At 41.4% G+C, this 20,349-nt stretch overlaps 1 protein-coding gene across 3 annotated transcripts in view; it reads left to right on the plus strand.

The window, feature by feature from the left end:
* Positions 1-20,349, plus strand: part of LOC128902009 (mothers against decapentaplegic homolog 2) — a 52,844-nt gene that overhangs the window by 22,463 nt on the left and 10,032 nt on the right. For 2 of the 3 annotated variants that reach the window (XM_054184267.1, XM_054184266.1), the window contains exons 3-6: positions 14,374-14,463; positions 15,638-15,831; positions 16,305-16,439; positions 20,087-20,161. In XM_054184267.1, coding sequence (XP_054040242.1) covers positions 14,374-14,463; positions 15,638-15,831; positions 16,305-16,439; positions 20,087-20,161 — 494 coding nt within the window. The remainder of the gene's footprint in view (positions 1-14,373; positions 14,464-15,637; positions 15,832-16,304; positions 16,440-20,086; positions 20,162-20,349) is intronic. The other variant, XM_054184268.1, reaches the window with a different exon arrangement.

Consider the following 20,349-nt stretch of genomic DNA (forward strand, 5'->3'; position numbering starts at 1 on the left):
TTTTACTAATGTGAATGTTTTATGACAACCAGAGCAATTTTACAGGGGGGAAAAAAAACTTCCCAATTGTGGAGCTCAGGCCGTTAGTCTAGGAAGAATTTATAGAGTAAACAACATACTGCTGTTCTTTTATTGCTGCACCTTTCAACGCAAATAGCTAGTTAACGGGTTCCCAACTGATTTAATCCTGCTTGTAATCTACACCTGCTAATTTAATAAAAGGAGTATCCGGTGTCTTGTTTACTACTTGTTTCTGTTCACTTACTCTGACTTGGTTGCAGTGCTGATTGGTGGAAAACTTCTAAAATTTACTATATACAATGCCGTAGTCTCATCACGACCAGCTTTCGTTGGCTTCTGTCATGCTGCATTGTTTGAAGCAGACCGGCAGGATAGCAGAGAACAATCGGGAGCTGGAGAAAATTCGCATCTCGCTGCATATGCTTCAAAATTGGCAGAAGAACAATGAGTTTGGGGAAATCCCCTTGGACAAGTGCTGCGCAGTAATCTGACTTCAGCCTTTGTTCAGAAAAGATCCCCCAAATTGCGGCTTTTTGTATTCCAGAATGTACAAGCAAGTTTCAGTAGGGCAAGAATTGAAAGTTTTCGTTTAGTCTTTGCCTATAGTTGTAGGTAAACTGACCATTTCTTCAGATGCTTGGGGTTTTTTTTCTTAAGTATTGGATAGAGAAAAACCTAATGGAAAAGAAGCAAACTCTGTGTTTTGCTTAAATACAGAATTTCAAAGTTACTGCTTAGTTGAATTGGCGAGTTACATCCCAGAACTGGTCTTCACTTCCTCTTAGTTTTGTGGGAGGCTTCGGGTCAAGTTCCTCTGCTGATACTTGAAATAATTTCGACTCGTGCTGTAGTTCTGAAATTTTGACCGAAGAACGTGGAATCTTTCGGCTTCGTGGCATGGAAAATGGTGTTTGAAGTGATGTTTGACTCTCAGGTGCTTGGTTGAAAGTCTTTTTTTTTTTCTTCAGTAGGTAACTCAAATGTTGATTTCATGGACTCCAACTGCAATTCCCAGAAACACCTTCTGAACTTTGCAGTGTTTGTGTAAGCCTACAGCAGTGCACCAGAGCTTATTGACAGGTCTTTACATCTTTTTGTAATAAATCTCCTCTTCTGTTATGGTGGTGGTGGGGGGGAACTCAGGTGTGTCCATTCGGATGAATTCTGCAAAGCTAATAATGAGAATAGCTTTCTGGTTCATTTGTATCTAAATTTTGAGTGTCTGATGTTTTGCATATGTCCCATGTGCCTGTCTTGCAGACTGGTGCCTTGACTAAGCACAGTAAGGAACTAAAAATCAGTGTTTTTGCTGTCCCCTGTGCATTTCGATGAGATGAATGTAGTTGGAAGACAGCAGTGTTTGTGCCTGTTGCAAGCTGCATTGGTGGAGCTGTTTTAAAAATGCTGTAATAGTCTGCTCAATGACAGGAAGACGCTTTTACTGGAGTTCCATGTCGGTGTGTGCGTTCATCATTTCCATGTTTTGACCACAGACATTCCAAGGAGGATTTAAGTAGTTCTCCTTGCAGCGAGAAGCCACATAACTGTTTACTTGAATGCTGACTTTTCTTTAACTGAAAGAGGGTAGATTTAGATATTAGGAAGGAATTCTTGGCTGTGAGGGTGGTGAGCCCCTGGCCCGGGTTGTCCAGAGAAGCTGTGGCTGCCCCATCCCTGGTGGGGTTCAAGGCCACGTTGGCCGGGGCTTGGAGCAACCTGGTCTGGTGGGAGGTGTCCCTGCCCAGGGCAGGGAGGTGGAACTGCATGATTTTGAGGTCCCTTCCAACCCAAATCATTCTATGATTCTGGTATTCTTCGAGCAATTGAAACTCTCATCTCTTTGGCTGCAGTAGGACGAAGAGAGCAGGGCAACTGCCACCTCACCAGAGGGCAGAAGGTGGTAGATCAGGGTTAGGTGGAGTGAGGAAAAGAAACTGTTGGGTGTCCTGGGAAAGTGCTTTAACTGTGAAGCAATTGCATGTGAGGCAAGAGCGGTTGTGGGCATCGGCTTCAGATGCGTGTTCTGGGTGTGGGTCGTGAGCAAGATGCCGAAGAGTTCAGGACTTGTCTGTGATCTTAACGCTTACTTTCTGTCTAGCTCTAGGCAGCAAAGCTCAGGAAATAGATTGTGATTCTTGTCGTAAGGGTGTCCCCTGCATACTCAGGTTTTTCTGTCAATAGTATGTAATATGGGGTCCCATATTGAGTTCTGGGCCTGAGGAGAGCAGAGGCTTGTAGTTAGGCTCCTCGGCTATTAAGTCGCTTTCTTGATTTTTTGCCTTTGCTAGGCACATAAGGCAATATAATATCTCAGCAAACACGCAAAGTTCATCTTAAAAATAAAATACTGGGTTTTTTTTTTGTATCTGAACACTGAAACTCTTCAAACTTTTCTATGGCTTCCTTGCTAATTGTGGGTTTTCTTCAATGTTTCTCATAAAATGTGGGCATTGCTGTGATGGCAACGTCGTTGTCTGACTTAATTTTTGTATTTAATGATGTAACAGTCACAGCACAAGTACTACTCGCTCTCTTTCCCTATATGTTGTTTGGGGAAACTTCCTCTGTGGCTCAAACCTTAACTTGAAATATCTTTATAGGAAACACTGCATACCTTAGATATCCAATACTTGCTGCTGTTTCTTTGAATTTTCATATCCCTCATTTTTAGAGATAGTCTCTTGTTAGGATATAGATCAATTGTATTCTCCGTTTCACCGATATTTTTTTTTTTTTTGCTAGGTATACGTGGCTTGGGCTGCAACGGGGGTCGTTCTAGGTGTAGTGGCATCCCTGCATTGAGCTCTTTACTTTATGTATCTTGTGTTCGTTTGTCTTCCTGCGTTTCTCGAGATTGGCGTGTAATTCATAGGGGAAGCTGCCCAGTTTGAAATGAGGTATTAAAAGATCCTGTAACTGTTGTTCTAAGAGTAATCTTTTTGCCAAGTTATCATATTTTTTCAAGGAACACGGACAAGATAAATGTCTTGCAGAGCTAATCCCTCCCCCTCACTACCCCAAATACCCACTAGTTTGAGAAGGTTAATCAAAATGTCACATCTCTTTTTCAGCTGTCCATCAGTTGCAAAACAGCCCACTCATGCGGTGGCATCAGCCGCTCACCCACTTGGAGGATGACAGACTACTTGAGAAAAAATTATTTGACTTAGCCCTTGGTAGCTGTACCTGTTAGCTTGTGGGAAAAGCTTTCACTGCACCTACTATGACTAATCGTGGTTACAGAACTGGAGATAAAGGTCATTTTTTAATGTCTGTCTGGTGCTAGTCCTGAAATGTGTATGGCGAGCTCTGTTTATGTCTATTTGAGAGTATGATCTTCTCTGAGATTACTATCTTCTGTTAACAAACCAATTTGTTGTGGATAGATCAGCCAGTATTGTGATGGATATGCCTTTATAGAAAGATACTTTGTCCTTTGATGCTCCTCATTCTGTTTAGGTCTGTCAGGGATGATACAGCATGTTAATCTGCGAAACTGCATTGGGCGTCATCTTAACCCACTGCATGGCATTACTTACTCATACAAAAAAGAAAAAAAGTAACCGCATGTGGTGTGAAATGAAATTAAGATGAATCCGTTATTCATTCCTTATGTAACTGGTAAGTAAGAGGAAGGTATTTAACAGCTTGACACTGCTCCCGGTCTGGAAGACCGTGCTAGTCATCTGTCTCTAGTTGCAGCATTTCAGTGGTAATTTAAATATTAGAAAGGAATTGCTTTGATCACTGTTTTCATAGGCATGGCATAATGAGTGTGGAGGACAGACAGCGATTTCTCGGCTAGACGGAGTTGCTGAACATACTTGCTTCATAGCTGCACGCTACATGATGTGGTGCAACATCTCACTACCCAGAGCTCTGCTTCTTTCCCTAAATGGACGTTTTTGGAGTCTGTCTTCCTGGTTAGGCTTCCTTTCCTCTGATAATAGAGTTTTGATTCTTTATCAGAAGGTGGTGGTTTTGTGTTCTCTGGAAAGCTTTTGTCAGAAAGTCTGAAGATGTTTTCAGGCGTGGTGTTCTCAGATGAAATGCAGATAACTTATCTTTAATGTGAGTTCACTCAGACACGTAATGAACATGGTACTCTCGGCTATGGGAATGTCAAACTTGCAAATTTTTATCCCCGTTGAAGTGCTGTATTTATGTTTCTGAAGGTACTGTGATATAGTGCAAGATAATATAGCAATCAGAAGACCTTTATTGGGTATAATAGCTTAACAAATGAAAGCAGTGTAGGAATTCCAAGTTATCATTTCAAGAATGTCATGTTAAAGTACAAACACCCACGTCCTCCGAGCCTGTGGGTCCACATGGTACTCTCTTTTTTGTTTTTAATTTGTTGGGGTTTTTTGTGGTTTGTTTTATTTTTGCATTCTGCCTCGTTAGTCTCTGAGGAGCTGCTGTTGTGAATGCTGTTGAATACTTGTCGCCCTCACTGGATGCAGGGGCGTCTAGAAGTCACTGATTTTGATGGCTTTTTTTTGAGGGGAGTAAATCTGTGTTGTGGTTCACTTTATCTCCCGTAAGATTGCTTCAGAGTTTGTGAGATACAAACTGCAGCTGCTGAAAGCTGTGGTGTTATGTCGAGAGCGGGGAACTTCTAGGGCAAGTTTCCCAGCAAAAGCTGTTAGCTCATGATTTCCATAGGCTGCTTTTGCACGCTCCCTGTCTTCAGTCTCTTTAGCGTAAGACTTGTGGCCAACTCCCTGCTGACTCTTGAGTGAGGCCGAGCTTTATTTCGTGCCTTTTATTTCTCTGTCCTGAACACCGTCTCGTCGCTGCTTGACCTTGCCATTTAGAAGCTTACAAGTTTGCAAGCTGCTCCCCCCCGACTTTGAACAGGGCGTAAAGACTCCTTGATAGGATCTGCATCTGAACAGACCATATGGACAACAAGAAAAGAAATAAATATTTTACTTCTGCTTGGTTTCCATGGCATCCCGGAAAAATTGCTCTTGAACTTTGAGGTGCTATCCTTCTGGCATCTCCTAGCATCGAGAGAAAAATAAAGGTAACGCTGATTGTTGTTGGCTGCTTTATTTTGTCTGACAGCACTGGGCTGGCATGTCAGGATTTGGGAGAAGGGAGGAGGGTGAAGTGCTTTGAAGAGGCCTGCCTTATATCTGTATTTTTGCCTTTGTAGGCAGTTTGTTGCACATGTGACCGGGAAGAAGTGTGCCTTTAGAAAAGGCAACAGAAGCATATACTGTTCATCACGATGACTTGCTGGCCTGGCACGCTGCAAAACTGGAAGAAACTAGCTACTGGCCCTGAAATGAGCAATGGGCAGCTCAGATGTTAGGCTATAACAGAGTATCTTTTGTACCTCACGTTCCACTTGCGCGTCCCCTGTGGACATCCTTAAAGTTTAAGCTGAAGTAAATAGGAGTTGTTCAATGACTTTTTTTTTTTTTCTTTTCCCACAGTGTTAGAGAGGTTAATTGTATCCTGTGCCTCCTGCTTTACTGGCTATTTTGATGTGTTAATTTTTTAGCATACATCCATTTATAAGGAAGGTTACTTAAGTAATTTTCTTCAGTTCAGATGCTGCATTTAGTATTTGATGTAATGATTCTGCATGTGTTGTATAAAATTCTATGTAAACTTTATTCGTAAAAGGGTTCTGATTATGAGAAGTTGTGTAATGGTTCCTGGTTTTATATTCCACTAAATACGTACATACATAAACATTTCTTTCTTGGATGCAGTGTGGCCTGAATATGGTGGGGGGGGAGGGAGGGAGGGAAAGAAGGTAGAGCTACTGTTTTGAGCAAGTAATCTTTCTGTGTTGCATATGCTTGAAGGAAAAAAAGAAAAAGAAAAAAAAGCTTTTGGATTCTGGGGGAGAGGGAAAACCAAGCTCTCTCTGCTGTGTATATAAGACCGATTGCTTAAAGAAAAGTAGATTTAAGGGGTTGGAGATACTTGTGGAAGAATTGTGAGAGCTGAGTGCCCCACTTGCCAGTTTTACTGGTCTTTTGTTGAGTTTGTAAGGAGAGATAAACCTGTGCTTTCAGTTCTGTAAGAGCTTTCTTTTCTGGAGCCCAGGGCTCCTTTTAGACATGACTTAATATCTTTTTCTTAGACTTAACAGGTTCCGTTTCTCCTTTGAAGCATGGGAGAATCTGTTAGCAAACTAACTGCCCACCTGTACTTAATACTGTGCGAATATCCATTTATTCTGGTTGCTGATACTGCCCTTTAACAGGACTTTCCTAGGGGTCTGCTTTTCTACCCAAACGGTCTCCATGGAAGCCTCCTCCTAAGGATGAGTGCCACTGCGATCTGTGTAAATTGTTCTTTAAGAATTCACTCTTGTGCTTCGTATTTGGCATTGGTCAAGGTATTAGCTCATCCCTCTAGCAGGTGCCTAGGAGAAAAATCATTATTTCGTACTGAATTACTGAATCTTTACACTTCCTGATGCAAGAAAATGAGATCGGGACCTCTGTGTTGCTTCACATCACTCACAAGCAGGAATGAACTGCTGTAGCTTTGAGTCGTGCCATTTGATGAATGTGGATGCCTGGTTATATACATTTAAGCGAGTAGATGACATCTTGTCACCGTAATACGGGATGATGGAGGTGCAAGTAAAAAGATTGGTCAATTCTGCAGGGATGCAAAATGATGTAAGATTCAAAGAGGAGTAGGGTAGATAACTCATGAGAGTAACTTAACATTTGCATTGTTATTGCAGATCTCTCTAAAGTTTTCGAAGTGAGCAGAGGGCAAATAACCTTTTCCCTACCACCCCCAGCATAGGGAAAAGAAACCACAAGCAGCGTTCATTTCAGTAGTTGAGACAACGAAGGCTGGCCAAACTACATTTTACAGTAAGCTTTTGTTCAGACAGCTGGCTATGCAGCTAGTTTGCAAAGACAGGCAATATAATTAGCATTGCTACTGCCTGGTACATAGACATTTTGGGCTGTAATAGGGAGAAATGCTAATTGCCTGTATATAGAAAGGACTGTCAGGTCAGAGCATAAAAGCAGCTGCACAGATTTTCATTTGAGACCCAGAATTGAGGAAATCATGACCAGGTAGACTTGGTAGCAACTGTTGTCTGTGCTGAATACCGTACTGTATGTAAGCCAATGAACTCTCTTAATTGCTGATTTTGATCCATCTATATTATCCCTACGCCTTTCAAATCAGTCTTTCCTGTGACTGTTGTCTTTGAGACCCTCTCTGAGCTAGTTCCAAAGATTTGGTAGATCTCCATCCCAGCTTTATGGCTTCTTGAACCCCAGTTGCATCAGGAAGAAGATAACTGGTATGAGAGGAAGGATTCTACTCTTTCATCTGTCAGTTGATCCTTTTCTCAAAGTCACTATCAGTGGAGTGTAAGGGGCAGTGTCTTCATACGAGTGCAAGTTCAATCCAGCTACACCAGTGATGAACCAGAGCCTAAGTCGATGTAGCGGTGTTCCTGCCTTAGTTTCCTGCTCGGTATGTTGCTGCATAAAGTGTAGGATCTGAGAGCTTGCATAGCAAGATCTTAAAAATCAAAACAAAAAAAAAAATGCCCAAAAAGTTAATATGCAAGGTACAGATCTTCAGTCTCTATAGACTGTAACCTGTTTTCTCAGGCAGATTTTTACGAAAGCAGCCATGAGCAAAGTTAAAGCAATGGCGTTTGTCCGTTTGTTATGAGAAAATGAGATTCCATAAATCTAGTGACCACTTCTTACTGCTGTAACTCCATTTTGGATAGCCTGGTGTAGCTCTTCAAGCAAATTCTGCACCTCTTTTCTGCCCCCTTGACAAAGTATCTGTTGAGGTAGTAAGTCCTGTCAATTTTGGGCTCGTATAAAGCTGTGTGCCTGTGCTAAGTGACTTCTCTGGTTCTGATCTTTTCTCTTATTCCATTTTTCTTATTTAGTCTTTGAGTGAAAACGTGCTTGAGTGAAAGGCTTGTGATTATAAGATGCAGGAGCAAAACAAATGGAGAAGATTGCCTTGAACATGGACTTGCAAACTTGTTAGTGACTGGGGATTCTGAAAGATGTGAAAGATTCAAGAAAAAGGTCGGGGGTTCGGTGTAATACTTCACAAAGAAGCAAGTTTAAGTGGCCAAGACCATTCTGTAATGATTCCTGTATAATATGGGCTTTGACTAGTGAGATGCAATTTGCATTTCAGGTTTCATTTGCCATCTTTCTAGTGCTACCACTTCAGGTAAAGAGGAGGCTGTCAGCTGAACTCTGTGCCCTTTTAGAGCTGTTCTACTTCTTTGCAAGACTTTGAAGAAGAAAGTGGAATTGTAGTTATGTATGAATTGTGACAGTATTTAACAGCTTCTGTATAGAGTTTCTGGTACTTTGTATGTAAATATTTTTGAAGTGGTTCTGCCTACTTTCATCTGATGTCGTACTTTGTTGCAAGCACTTCATTTAGTACAAAAAGTACCTCGAGCGTGCAGCATTGCCAACGCAGTAAATAGTGTTAGTGGTAGGAAAGTTGCTTTGTTCATTCTGTCTCTCTAAAAGTTGGTAAGAAATTCATAGTAGCAACAACCTGCAATATACAGACACCAGCCTAAGCATGCGTGTAACAGTTCTGGTGCATATAGGGTACTGCTTAAAACTCTGCTACCCTCAGGTTCTTTCAGCTATAGCCTCAAATAAAACAGCATCTCTATAAAGCAGAGTATTATTGATGAGACCTACCACCTTTATTCCTAGTTGTATCTTCTGTTTTGCAAATGCACTTGGGGGAAAAAATAGAGAGACATCCTGGAGTGTGTGCAGTGCCATGTGTAGGTAGCAGCTTGTTTGATGCTGTGGTCATGACTGCTTGGACAGTAATTGCACACGCTTGCGTGGATCTGTAAATCTGTGCTTCGTATTTGGCATTTTTGCTTTTAACTGTACATCTGGCTTTTAACTGGGCTGAGAAACTGAACCTAATTAAGCGGCCTGGGTTGAGTACCAACCTGAGGTGGCGTTATTAGTTGGCATCTGGATATCAGTGAGGGGGCTGCGGGTTGTTCTGTGTAGCTGCATCTCCAACTACTGAAGTTTCTAGTTCAGAATTACTGCCACCACAAGCCAGTATGTGAATGGCTTTCTGTGCTCACTAAGAAGAGACCTTACTGGTTGGCAATGATCATCTTCTCCTGTTCAGCCTTATCTTGTTCCTTTTTTCACCTAGATGGGTCAACATCCTTTGCTGCCTAGCCATATTGCAAAGTGAAGAATCTGGTTTTGGGCAGTGTGTTCTAGTTGAGATGATGTCCATCTATATTTTTTGGACTCTTGAATGTCACTATAGTGTTTTACTTTAGACTGTTTCATCCCAGGCAATTTATATCTGGTTATTACGGATTTTGATACAGACTTCGATTCCTTCAATAGGGATATAATATATTAAAGCAAGCCATCATATTGCTTATGTGCATGGCACAAATCACGTCCATGTTCACCCTTCATGGTAGATCAATAATTCATCTGGATTTGAACTGGGACTTGATAGTCCACTTTTGTAGTAGACTTACAGGTACTATTGTTCCACTAAGATAGTTTGCACTGTTGATGCTGATTGGGAACATCATCTGTTATATGGAGACTGGGCAATACAAATACTTTTTGATTATCTTTGATGCTTCGGTTTTTCCTGCGTCCACATTTTTCTTGTCTGTGTCAGTATTTTCTGTCTTGCTAAAGCAAGGCAGTTTTGGCACTTTGTCTCAAAATTGCGAAGCATTGCTACAGCTCTTTGCTGTTTAGGTAATTTCTTGCCCAGAGTAGGGTTTTTTTGGAACTCAGATTTTCCTGTTAAAGGAAATGATGAAATGGAAGAAGTGAAGGCATACCGTGTGCTGTTGCATGCTGATAGCCACATTAAAGATTCTTCTTGCCAGAATTGTACAATATCATCTGAGATGCTGTTCCTTATAAGCAGATGAAAAGACAGGTTCAAATGCCAACTCTTGCAACCCTTTGCACTTGGGGAGAGGCACCGACGGAGGTAGCTTTAATTCCATCCAGTAGTAACTTGTCTCCCCCTTTTTTCACCACATCAGTCCTCTGGCCAGTCCTGAGATAAGAATTGCGAGACTGAGTTGTCGCAGGTTTTGTGTGTAGCAGCTTAACCAGATGTCTGCAAGACTTTGACTTTTCCCTAAAAAATCCGTGGGTCTCAGATTAGTTGTTATTCCTTGCAAGTATCCTCTGAGCGTTTCTCCTTTCTCTAGGAAATGGTTTTCTTTTGTTAGAACTTCAGAACACCTGGGAATCTGAGCCTGTGTGATGCTTTATGTCCCTAAAGTCCCTTATAACAAATTCACTTATTTTGTGGGGTCTGCAAAAGCAGCAAAGCAGTATGCAAGCAAGCTTGCCCTGGGAGTACTAGAGGCCACGGAACATGGTGATTTGCTAATCTAAGCTAGCGTTGAAAAGATAAAAATATTAGCTTTTGTGTAGTTGACCTCGTTTCTGTCAACAGACAAATTGTTTTGAGAACAGCAGTGAAAATGCTCCTTGGAATGAAAGTGTCTGGTCTGGTGGGAGGAAGTATATTAGCTTTAAGCTTGTATTCTGGAGTGTATTTAAGTGCTGTCTACACAGGAAAGATTGAAGTACAGCTTGGATGCAGGAGCCAAATTATATTTGGGAAACAGTGATGGCTTACCAGCGCCGCAGTGTACAGCGAGTTCAAAACCAAAACCCCCTGTTTGGTAAAACATGAAGCTTCAAGCGTGCTTCTGGACTTCAGTTTGAGGGCAGTCTGCTTTCTAAAGGTGAAATGGTGATATGTCTTGGCTGCCTCCCTCCTAATAAATTAAACGTGCCTGGGAATGTTCCCAGACACCGCGGCCAACTGGCTCAGGACTGCATTGTCCATACTCTTAAACTCTTAGCTACCAGGGCAGGGTGGCTACATCTGAGCTGCCCAGTACGAGTGGTCCCCGTGGTGTGACGACTCACAAACCTGGGAATTGTGTGGGAGATCGCTAACTGGCACGGCCCAGTGCTGGGGAATGTCCTAGCCGCTTTCTAGCGTACATGATCGTGTTCCAGGGCCTGGGAATGTTTCCAGACAAGACTTAATTTATGAGTACAGATGTTAGTCCTTGACTCTTGCAAATTCTTTATGGACTAAGGCATAGAAGGTCTCTTCACATCACAAGGGGTTTAGGATGCTTTGGAAAGGTAGGTTTAGGAGAGAATGCCTCCTATTTATTTTGGGGTAATAATTCTGTACTACTAAAAAGTCTGTGCCTCCTCTCTCCCTTTTAGATGGTTTTACTGGTTGTTTAACTATCTTTTAGAACGCGGACACCTTCTTTCCAGCCACTACCGCTGGTAGAGTAGACGTGTCTGCCCTCCGTCAGGCTTTCGCTTGTGTATGAATGAACATACTGTGGCCTTTCATGGAAGCGCTGTGTATGAATTATGCTCTTTATGGTTGTGAGGAGTTTCATTCTGATTTGGTGTGCGTGTGTGTGAATATTAAGAGCCGTAGTTTTTCTGTCTGGGTGAAGTGGCGGGGGGCCGGTCTTGCATCTTCTAGGCAGCGGGTCTTTTATGTGAGCAGGAGAGTGGGGAGACCGTTTTATTTCCTCAGATGTTTCTTCTCGTGAACAATAAAAGCTGTGTTGGGCTGACTTTATTGATCGTACAGGATGACTTCCTGCAGGCTCTTCAGTGCTTGATTGTGGATTATTGGAATTGGAGTATAGTCCTAGTGTAGATGAGCCAGTAAAATGTGGATATTAATCGTAACTCTAAGCAGACATCCATCCTGGAAGACAGCATATCATGTAAGCCGCTGAATATTGAAGCGCTTCTGCTCTAACTGAGGACTTTTTCTGTACCCCCTGGCCTGCCCTCCCTCCATGGTGTTTCATTGCAAACTGTGGCTCAGTCATACAGTCGCTTCAGGATGCTGTTTGTCTTTCTGTAGGTTATGGAATATGCTATCAGCTTTGGTAGTTTGAATATTTATAGAGAGAAGAGGTTAGCAATATAAAAGACCGTTCCTGTTCATTGGGCTTTGTCAAGGGCTATGAAATTTTACTTTTGCATGTGTTGTCTTAAAAGTCTTGTGAAGCAAATGCGTGGCGTGTCATGCTTACACCAGTGACGCGCCCCGCAATTTTGGGAACGTGTAATCTGTGTGACAGCATCGGCTTTGGAGCGCTGCTTTGTATGAAGGATCCATTGCTCAAAGGTAGTAAGCTGTCAGAGCTGACTCTGTCAATTAATATGCAGCAGGCTTTGTGTCTGCTGATTGTTCTTCTAATTTAATGTGCGTGATGATCTGTCTTACCAGCAGTAGTGGCGCATATTTAAGGACACAGTGCAGTGCAGGGAAGCTCCCTGGTGTCCCGCAGGCTGCCTGTGTGTCTTCAGGGCAGCTATTTCAGTCCTCACACAGCTTCTTGCAGCCCACCATCCAGAAGGCATCTTAGGAATATGAAAAAGAGAAGTTGCAGGCTCTACTGATGCAGTGATGGTCAGTATCCCTCTTTTGCCCACTCTGTTTCTGCGATGCTGCCTGTGTCCGAGACGGATGTAACTGGATGGACGGATGTTCAGGACAGTTGGCTTTTTTTGAAGAGCTGGGTGTGTCAGAGGAGGGACCTTCACGTGTGGCTCCGCTGCTCCCTCCTAGACAAAAAGACATCTAGTACAAAGTCTTACTTGTGTCCATAATCAGTAAAATGTCAAAGGCTGTACTTTATTTAACGTTTTTGTTCGTGATAAATGCAGGCTGCTGCCAAAAATTGCGCTCTCCATCCTTCTTTGTGTAGTGCTTGGGTGGCTCCACAGTGAATAGAAGAACTGATCTGGCTGAAAAGTAACTCTGAAAACATTAATTTTCATCCACGTGTTCTATGGTCAGATGGCCAGTTCATTGATTGGGGCTGTTGCTCAATTGCATGGACTTTTCAACCTCCCTGGGATGGCGTTAGAAATGAGGCATGTGGGACAGGCAAGAAGGGGACGAGGACTTTTCCTTCCTATTGCCAGTAGCCCACACTTACGTTTTCTTAAAATCACCGTGCAATTTAGGTGGTTGTCAGGCCTGAAAGTGGTTTTAAGTACGGTGCTGTGCTGTCTCCTCTCTTGTTTCATAACACTAATGACTTGTCTCTGTGTAGGGGCGAGAAATTAAAAATACCTGCCTCACTTTCCTTCCCTTGAACGCTTAAGCCAAACTTGTGAGTGTATCGGCTAAGTTTGGGAGCGTAAATTTATATAGCAAAGCCTATATTTAAAACCAGGAGTCTGGTGAGCTTGGATTCTTTTCTTTTTGTTACAACGGTTCAGAGGCTATTAACTTTAAAGGTGATATAGCAGCCAGTCAATCTTCAGGCTTCGTAATTAGGGGGTGGAGTTGTAAGTTGCTCACCAGCCACATTATCTTGATTTCTGAGGTGTGATGTCTGGTTGTGTGTTACTTATGTAAAATAAACTGTCTTCAGTGGTGACCGAGCAAGTCTGCGATAGAGCTTGATTTATGCTTCTGAAAACGTGCTGCTCTTTTCTTGCTTTACTTAAATCTGCCGCTGCTTTTAGTTCGTGTCTACCACCGGACGGTCTTTTTTTCTTTACTGTTGCGCTCTTGTCATTGACCCAGTTTGGTAAAGAATTAGTTCTCTTTCCTTTCCTCCTGCTTCATTTAGCAATTAAAGTTTTGTTGTTCTATAGTTAAGTCTTAAAATACAATACTGTAAAACTGCATTTAACGTTCTGTGTTTTGTATATGGTGGAAAAGAGTATGTAGCTCTCTATTCAAGGAGAGTACAGAGAACAGTGAGAAGTGTCAGCTACAATGTGCTTTTTTTCGGAGTCTGAATTTTACCGGTTTGGGAAAAGCAGCAAATTAGTACGTGCGTGGAAAAGGAGATTAATGCTAAAGTGGTGGTACCTGAAAGTTAGATTGTGATGTTCGGTTTTAGATACACATGGGCTTTGTTTGAAGTCATAGGGAAGCTCATGTTTACAAGCAAACAAAAACAAAAAACCCAACCCAGAAACTACCCTGGAAAACTGAATTTTGTTAAGAGCTAGGCTGAGGAAGTTTTGCCTGTTTTAAGGAACATTGCAACTGTATTGACTACTTAAAACCAGAGAACTTGTTCACCTTTTAAGAACATTATCATTTACCTTGAATCACGTGTTCCATTTTGATAGCCTCCTTCATATAGAAAATATAGCATGAGATGTCAGTTTAAGTGCAAGTCTAACGGTGCTCTATCTTCTATGTGAAAGGAAGTATTCTGTACATTTTTCCATGTTTGACATCATGGTGTTTTGAATAACCATGTTCCATATTCATATCAATTTTTTGTTTTTGTTTTCAATTTATGCACAGCACTTGCTCTGAAATTTGGGGACTGAGTACACCAAACACGATAGATCAGTGGGATACAACAGGCCTTTACAGCTTCTCTGAACAAACCAGGTGAATATTCTGCCCTCTCTCGCATCATAGAAGTCTTGTGGGAGGGATTGGCTTTGGAGGGTCTGTAATGGGATGCTTTAGCTGTGAAATAGACTAAAATGCTTCCTAGGCCTCTCATGGTACAGCATTTTAAAAATATTTGCTTGCCAGTGTAGAAATCCGAGTGTTCTCAGCTGATGTTTTGACCAATGAAACTCTAATTCTGGAATATTCCTTTTTCACGCCAGTGCCACTGAAAGAATGGGAAGACTTGTTAAAAGCAAGCTCTAATGTGATCTGGTATTTATATTAACAAAGTTGGGATACTTAATTCTTTAGACCTAATCTTACAAAGTGTTTAACCTGCTTTGTATGCCACAAGCTTTCAGTTAAATCTTGCTAATTGGCTCGGGTAGGAGCTACTAAAGAATTGTTTGTAAATTCTTCAGTAGTTAACGGTGGGCAAATTCTAAACCAGGGTCTTTATTTTTTTTTTCATGTCACATTACTTGATTTGTGTATTGAGGTTTGTCTCCCATCCCATAACAATCACAAACATCTGCATTTGTGTAAGCATATGCAGTCTGTCTTAAAACTAGCAAAACGTTTTCAGCTGGTAGCGAGGCAGATGAAGGCGAGAAGATAAACTGTGCAGCCCTTACAAGATGTGCATTCATGCTTTTTTGCATTACAGTTATACTGCCATGTGGATCACTTGGGCAGCTGACTGCTTATAGGCTTATTTGCAGTCCTGTGGGAATTCTTATGCTTAAAGCCATAAAGCATCCATGCCACAGCAAAGCCTTGAGGTTTAGCAGCGGAAGGGACTATTAAGTGTGTGATTATTTTTTTTTTTTCCTCTTTATTTTTTTTTAACAACTGTCTTCTGCATTTAAAAAAAAAAAAAGTATATGAAGCAATCATCCTAAATACTTGGTTGGAGGTAAAGTGGCTTTTAATGAACTCTAAATTCACTGGCAATAATTTGAGCAGCTCAAAACTAAGTTAAGACACTGCTTGATACCATCCTTTTTATCACATTTGAAGCCTTTTAACAAGAGTATAAATGTCACTAACAGTGTCAGTCCACTGAATTCTGAGAATAAATACTCATCCCATGTGTGTACACTGTTGCTTGAGTGATTACGAGACAGTATTCAGTCTGTAAATACTTCTCAACGTCTTTCCCGTATAGATCTCTCGATGGCCGTCTACAGGTATCTCATCGTAAAGGATTACCGCATGTTATTTACTGTCGTTTGTGGCGCTGGCCAGATCTTCACAGTCACCATGAACTTAAAGCAATTGAAAACTGTGAATATGCTTTTAATCTTAAAAAGGATGAAGTATGTGTAAACCCTTACCACTACCAGAGAGTGGAGACACCAGGTAGGAAGACTGCTTCTGACTTTCTCTAGCAGCGTCTGTACGTACTTGTTCAGCATAATGTTTTAAATGGAAAAATAAAAGAAAGATGATGCTTTGTCTTGCCAGGAGCACAAGATTTCTTAGAGGTACAGCTTTTGAGAATAGCATCCCCTGGAAGTTTTTAATAATAAAGATACTGAAAAATCTTTACAAACGCGTTAAATACCCCCGATGAACACTTCCAGTACCGCTAGCAGTTTCCAGCTGGCTAAGTACGGTCCGGACTGAAAAGGAGAATAGGGATGATTTAACTTTGCTAATACGGAATAGTTTTACTCAAAAGATACCTCAGGAATCTGATTCCTCTAGTAACTAGTAGTACGATTGAATTGCAGTATTACCAGTAGTGAAGAGTCAGAAAACTTCAAAACACATTAAGAAATTGTTAGATGGTTTTGAGGCTCTTACTAATGCTTTGAATTTTGCTCTTCCAGTCTTGCCTCCTGTACTAGTGCCGCGGCACACCGAGATTCTAACGGAGCTTCCGCCTCTCGATGACTATACCCATTCCATTCCTGAAAACACTAACTTTCCAGCTGGAATTGAACCACAGAGCAATTACATACCAGGTATTTCCTTAACTCCCTCTGTAAACACTTAACGTTGTGCCACTGGAACAAAGATGGGAATTTCGTCCTGCTGAGGGATCGAATTAATTGAAAGATGCACCAATGAATTAAATCTAGTTGGTGTTGTGTATTAATTCCAGTGGAAATACCTGAACGCTGTTGTTTGCAGAACGCGGTCCTGTGTGAAACCACATTGCTGTGGTTTCACAGTAGCTTACTTGATTTTAATAACTTATTTAAGACTCATAATGCTAATGAGTACAAAGTAGACCTTCGCCTTATGCTTTAAGACTGTTTTACTGACACACAGATGTTGCCAAATGCTGTTTATTGGAGATCGAGTAGTAAACTGCGTCTCAGTCTCACCATGTGTAGTATGTGGAGAAAATTTTAAGTTGCGAAACAGTGACTTGAAAAGTATCTTGATTTGTAGTTTATAATTGATCAGGGTCTGCTTTGTGTATTTGTTAACTATTGTGTGCACACAGTTTTGCCTTTCTAGTGTGAAAGAAGAACCTAATGATACGGAACGCTTCAAGAATTCCTCCTCCCCCTCTTTGCCTCTTCCCCACCCCAAAACAAATACCAAGACTAATCTGCTAGAGTGCACCCGAAAGCCTGTACCCTTATTGAAACATAAAATCGGTGACCTTTGTTTCCTGCCCCAGCTTCCTGTTTCCTGTCTCTTCAGGAAGTTGCCTGGAGTGTAAAACCAAGCAAAACTGAAGTTTTCTCATAAATGTTTAACGCGGCTATGTTACGAACAGGCTGAAAATTCAGAGCTGGGTTCTCCTGAAGAACAAGCTGCCTTGAAACTCAAATGTGTGCAACGTACAAATTGTATCTGCGTGCCTTAAACAGGATGTTACTTGTGTTTTCTTCAAATATATTTTAAGAACTGAAATGGCACCAAAAAAATTTCAGTGAATTCGATCTCATCTGTTTAATTTGTGCCACTTTTGTTGCCACCTAGGGACAGCAGATCTTTAAAGAGCAATTTTAAGGTGCTAGAAGTTGGTGTTGCTTTCTTAACTTAATGTATACTTTTTTTGACTCAATCTGAGGGCTTTTGATAGCATTTGCAAAGAACTTGCTGGAAAAGCCACAATTTGAAAATCCAGTGCTAGGGAAAGGAGCTAAAGCGACTCTAGGTACTTATTTGCAGGAAGTTTTGTTCAAGGTGATTGTGGGTATTCACGTGATACTCAAATGTTTATACAGCTCACCAAACCTTGCCTCCTTGTCACTGCCACCCTTCTGTTGTCTTCATATCATGGCGTCTTACTTCACTTGACTTTGCCAACTTTATCTGGAATACTTAGCAAGGTCATAAGTCTTGTCTGTCTTGAGAACCTGCTTCAGAGAACAGTTTTGTTTAGCGGTAAACCAGACTAACAACCATGGTGGTCTTGCATCGCAGTGGTGTCTTGGTACTTGGTCTATGGAGAGCTTGGTTTCACCTATGGCTGGGAATCATAAAATCATAGAATTGTCTAGGTTGGAAGAGACCTTTCAGATCATCGAGTCCAACCATCAACCTGACACTGACAAAAACCATGTCCCTCAGCACCACGTCTGCCTGGCTTTTAAATACCTCCAAGGATGGTGACTTCACCACTGCCCTGGGCAGCCTCTTCCAATACTTGATAACGCTTTCAGTGAAGAAATTTTTCCTAATATCTAGTCTAAACTTCCCCTGGTGCAACTTTCCTCTTGTCCTATCGCCTGTTCCTTGGGAGCAGAGACCAACCCCCCCTGGCTACCCCTTCCTTTCAGGGAGCTGCAGAGAGCAAGATGGTCTCCCCTCAGCCTCCTTTTCTCCAGGCTGAACACCCCCAGCTCCCTCAGCCGCTCCTCACCAGACTTGTGCTCCAGACCCCTCACCAGCTCCGTTGCCCTTCTCTGGACACGCTCCAGCACCTCAAGGTCTTTTTTTGTGGTGAGGGGCCCAAAACTGGACACAGCACTTGAGGGAAGAAGGTGATCATGAAGGTGCAGGTTGGCCTTTGGGGCTGTATCTTCCCTTTCAGGTTACGGATGCCCTGAGCTGCGTTGTCCAAACTTCTGGCCGCGTTCAAGCTCTGTTAAGAATTTTTAATGCCACACTTGAGTATTTATTTCCAGCTGTGGTGGTGCTCAACCTCTGACCCTAAATCAGTATTAATAGTACTAGGTGGAGGAAATCTTCTCTCTTCAGAGACTAGATATGGAAAGTAATCTCTGCCAAAGAGCCCAGATTAGCAACTGGAAACAGGTGGTGTGTGTCGGATTTGAAGTGGTTACTGACCTTTTACCGTGGCTGTGGGTTTAGCTATAACAAATGATATTGGAGATGGGTGGAGTCCACTTTATGACAATGAATTCTATAAAAATGTTCAAAACAAGTATGACTTTTGTCGTCTTTACTTTGCTACTAAAGATTTCCCTGAACCTTGCTGTTAAATTCTCTCTTGAATTTTGTCCCGTCTATATTTAACACACTAATTTTACAGAATGAACCAAAGATATAATTCTTTTTGGTTCATTTTTATTTAATCAGCTGACTCCAGTTTCCTCTCGCTGACGTCCTTCTGATCTTAGTATTTCGCTGTAAATCTCAGACGTGATATTGGATATAATTTGACTTTAATTCTTAAGCAAAAGGCTTTATCTTTAAATTTCTGCTGTTTGGTAATAATGTAATTAAATAAGTTTAATCTCTCAGATGTCTCGGAGACAATTCTAAGGCGATTGTAGAGATAGTTAGCTTCAAACACTTTCACTAAACAAATCCAGGTTTTGCCTTTAATATATAGGAAAAGACACTTGCCCAGTTCAAAGAAAAATTATTTCCTGAAAGGCAGTTGGTTAACTCATTATCTGGATTACAAAGTACGTTTTGAATGGAGGAAAGGAACAACCCTACTCTCCTGGGTTTTGAAGATATTTCTGTGGAATTAGACACAGTTTCTATTATCGGAATGCTTCAAACTTGTTACTTTGAGATGACTTCGGTCTGTGAAACTCCATCTTTAAAGAAAGCGAGTTACAAGAATAGCCGATTGTTTTAACAGGGCTTGGAGGTAATAATTATAATAGAGCTTGTGCAGTATAACTCGTTAGATAATATAGTTGTTGCATTAATGAGTAAAATCAACTGTTGGGTATTGGATTTGGGGACTGAACTGAAAAATAACCTTTAAATCTAGCAACTTCTGTAAGGCGTGGGAGGGCATCTGATCTGATGGTTATGCTACATAAAGACAGCTCACTTTTTTTTTAATCACCAGATGGTTTTTTTTCATTTGTAATTCTACTAAACGTGAAAGCTGTTGATCACAATTGCAAAATTGTTACTCATTGTAGTGAAAGTATCTTGTATAAAATGGAACAAACAAGGATTATCTGTTAAATATGCAACGTATTTGAGCAATTGACCGCCGTACAAGAGATGATACGTTTTCACATAGACAATAAGGCAGGTAATGCTTTTGAAGTCCTACTGGAAGGAAAAAGGGACAGCAAAATGAAATTCCAATTCAGTATTGAGGTATCGTTTGGAGCTTGTGAAGACTTGAGGACAAAAACCCCAAAATGCTAAATCTTATAAATTTCCCTAGTCATTGAATCCATTGAGGTGGATTTTTTTTAATATTTTTTTTTGACAGAAACACCACCTCCGGGATATATTAGCGAAGATGGAGAAACGAGTGACCAGCAGTTGAACCAAAGCATGGATACAGGTAACGCTTATTTTTTTTTTTTCCACTACTTTCAAGGACTTGGGATGACTAGTCATGATCCCTCTGCGTAGTGGCATCAATTCAGCCTGAACGACGATGGCAGGAACGCTCTGTACAACCTGGAGTTTTCTATTTAACATATCACGTGCAGTCTCTTGTGAAGAAAATAATTTTTTGCTAGAGGAATG

Source organism: Rissa tridactyla, chromosome W (genome assembly GCF_028500815.1).
Source record: "Rissa tridactyla isolate bRisTri1 chromosome W, bRisTri1.patW.cur.20221130, whole genome shotgun sequence".
Taxonomy (NCBI): domain Eukaryota; kingdom Metazoa; phylum Chordata; class Aves; order Charadriiformes; family Laridae; genus Rissa; species Rissa tridactyla.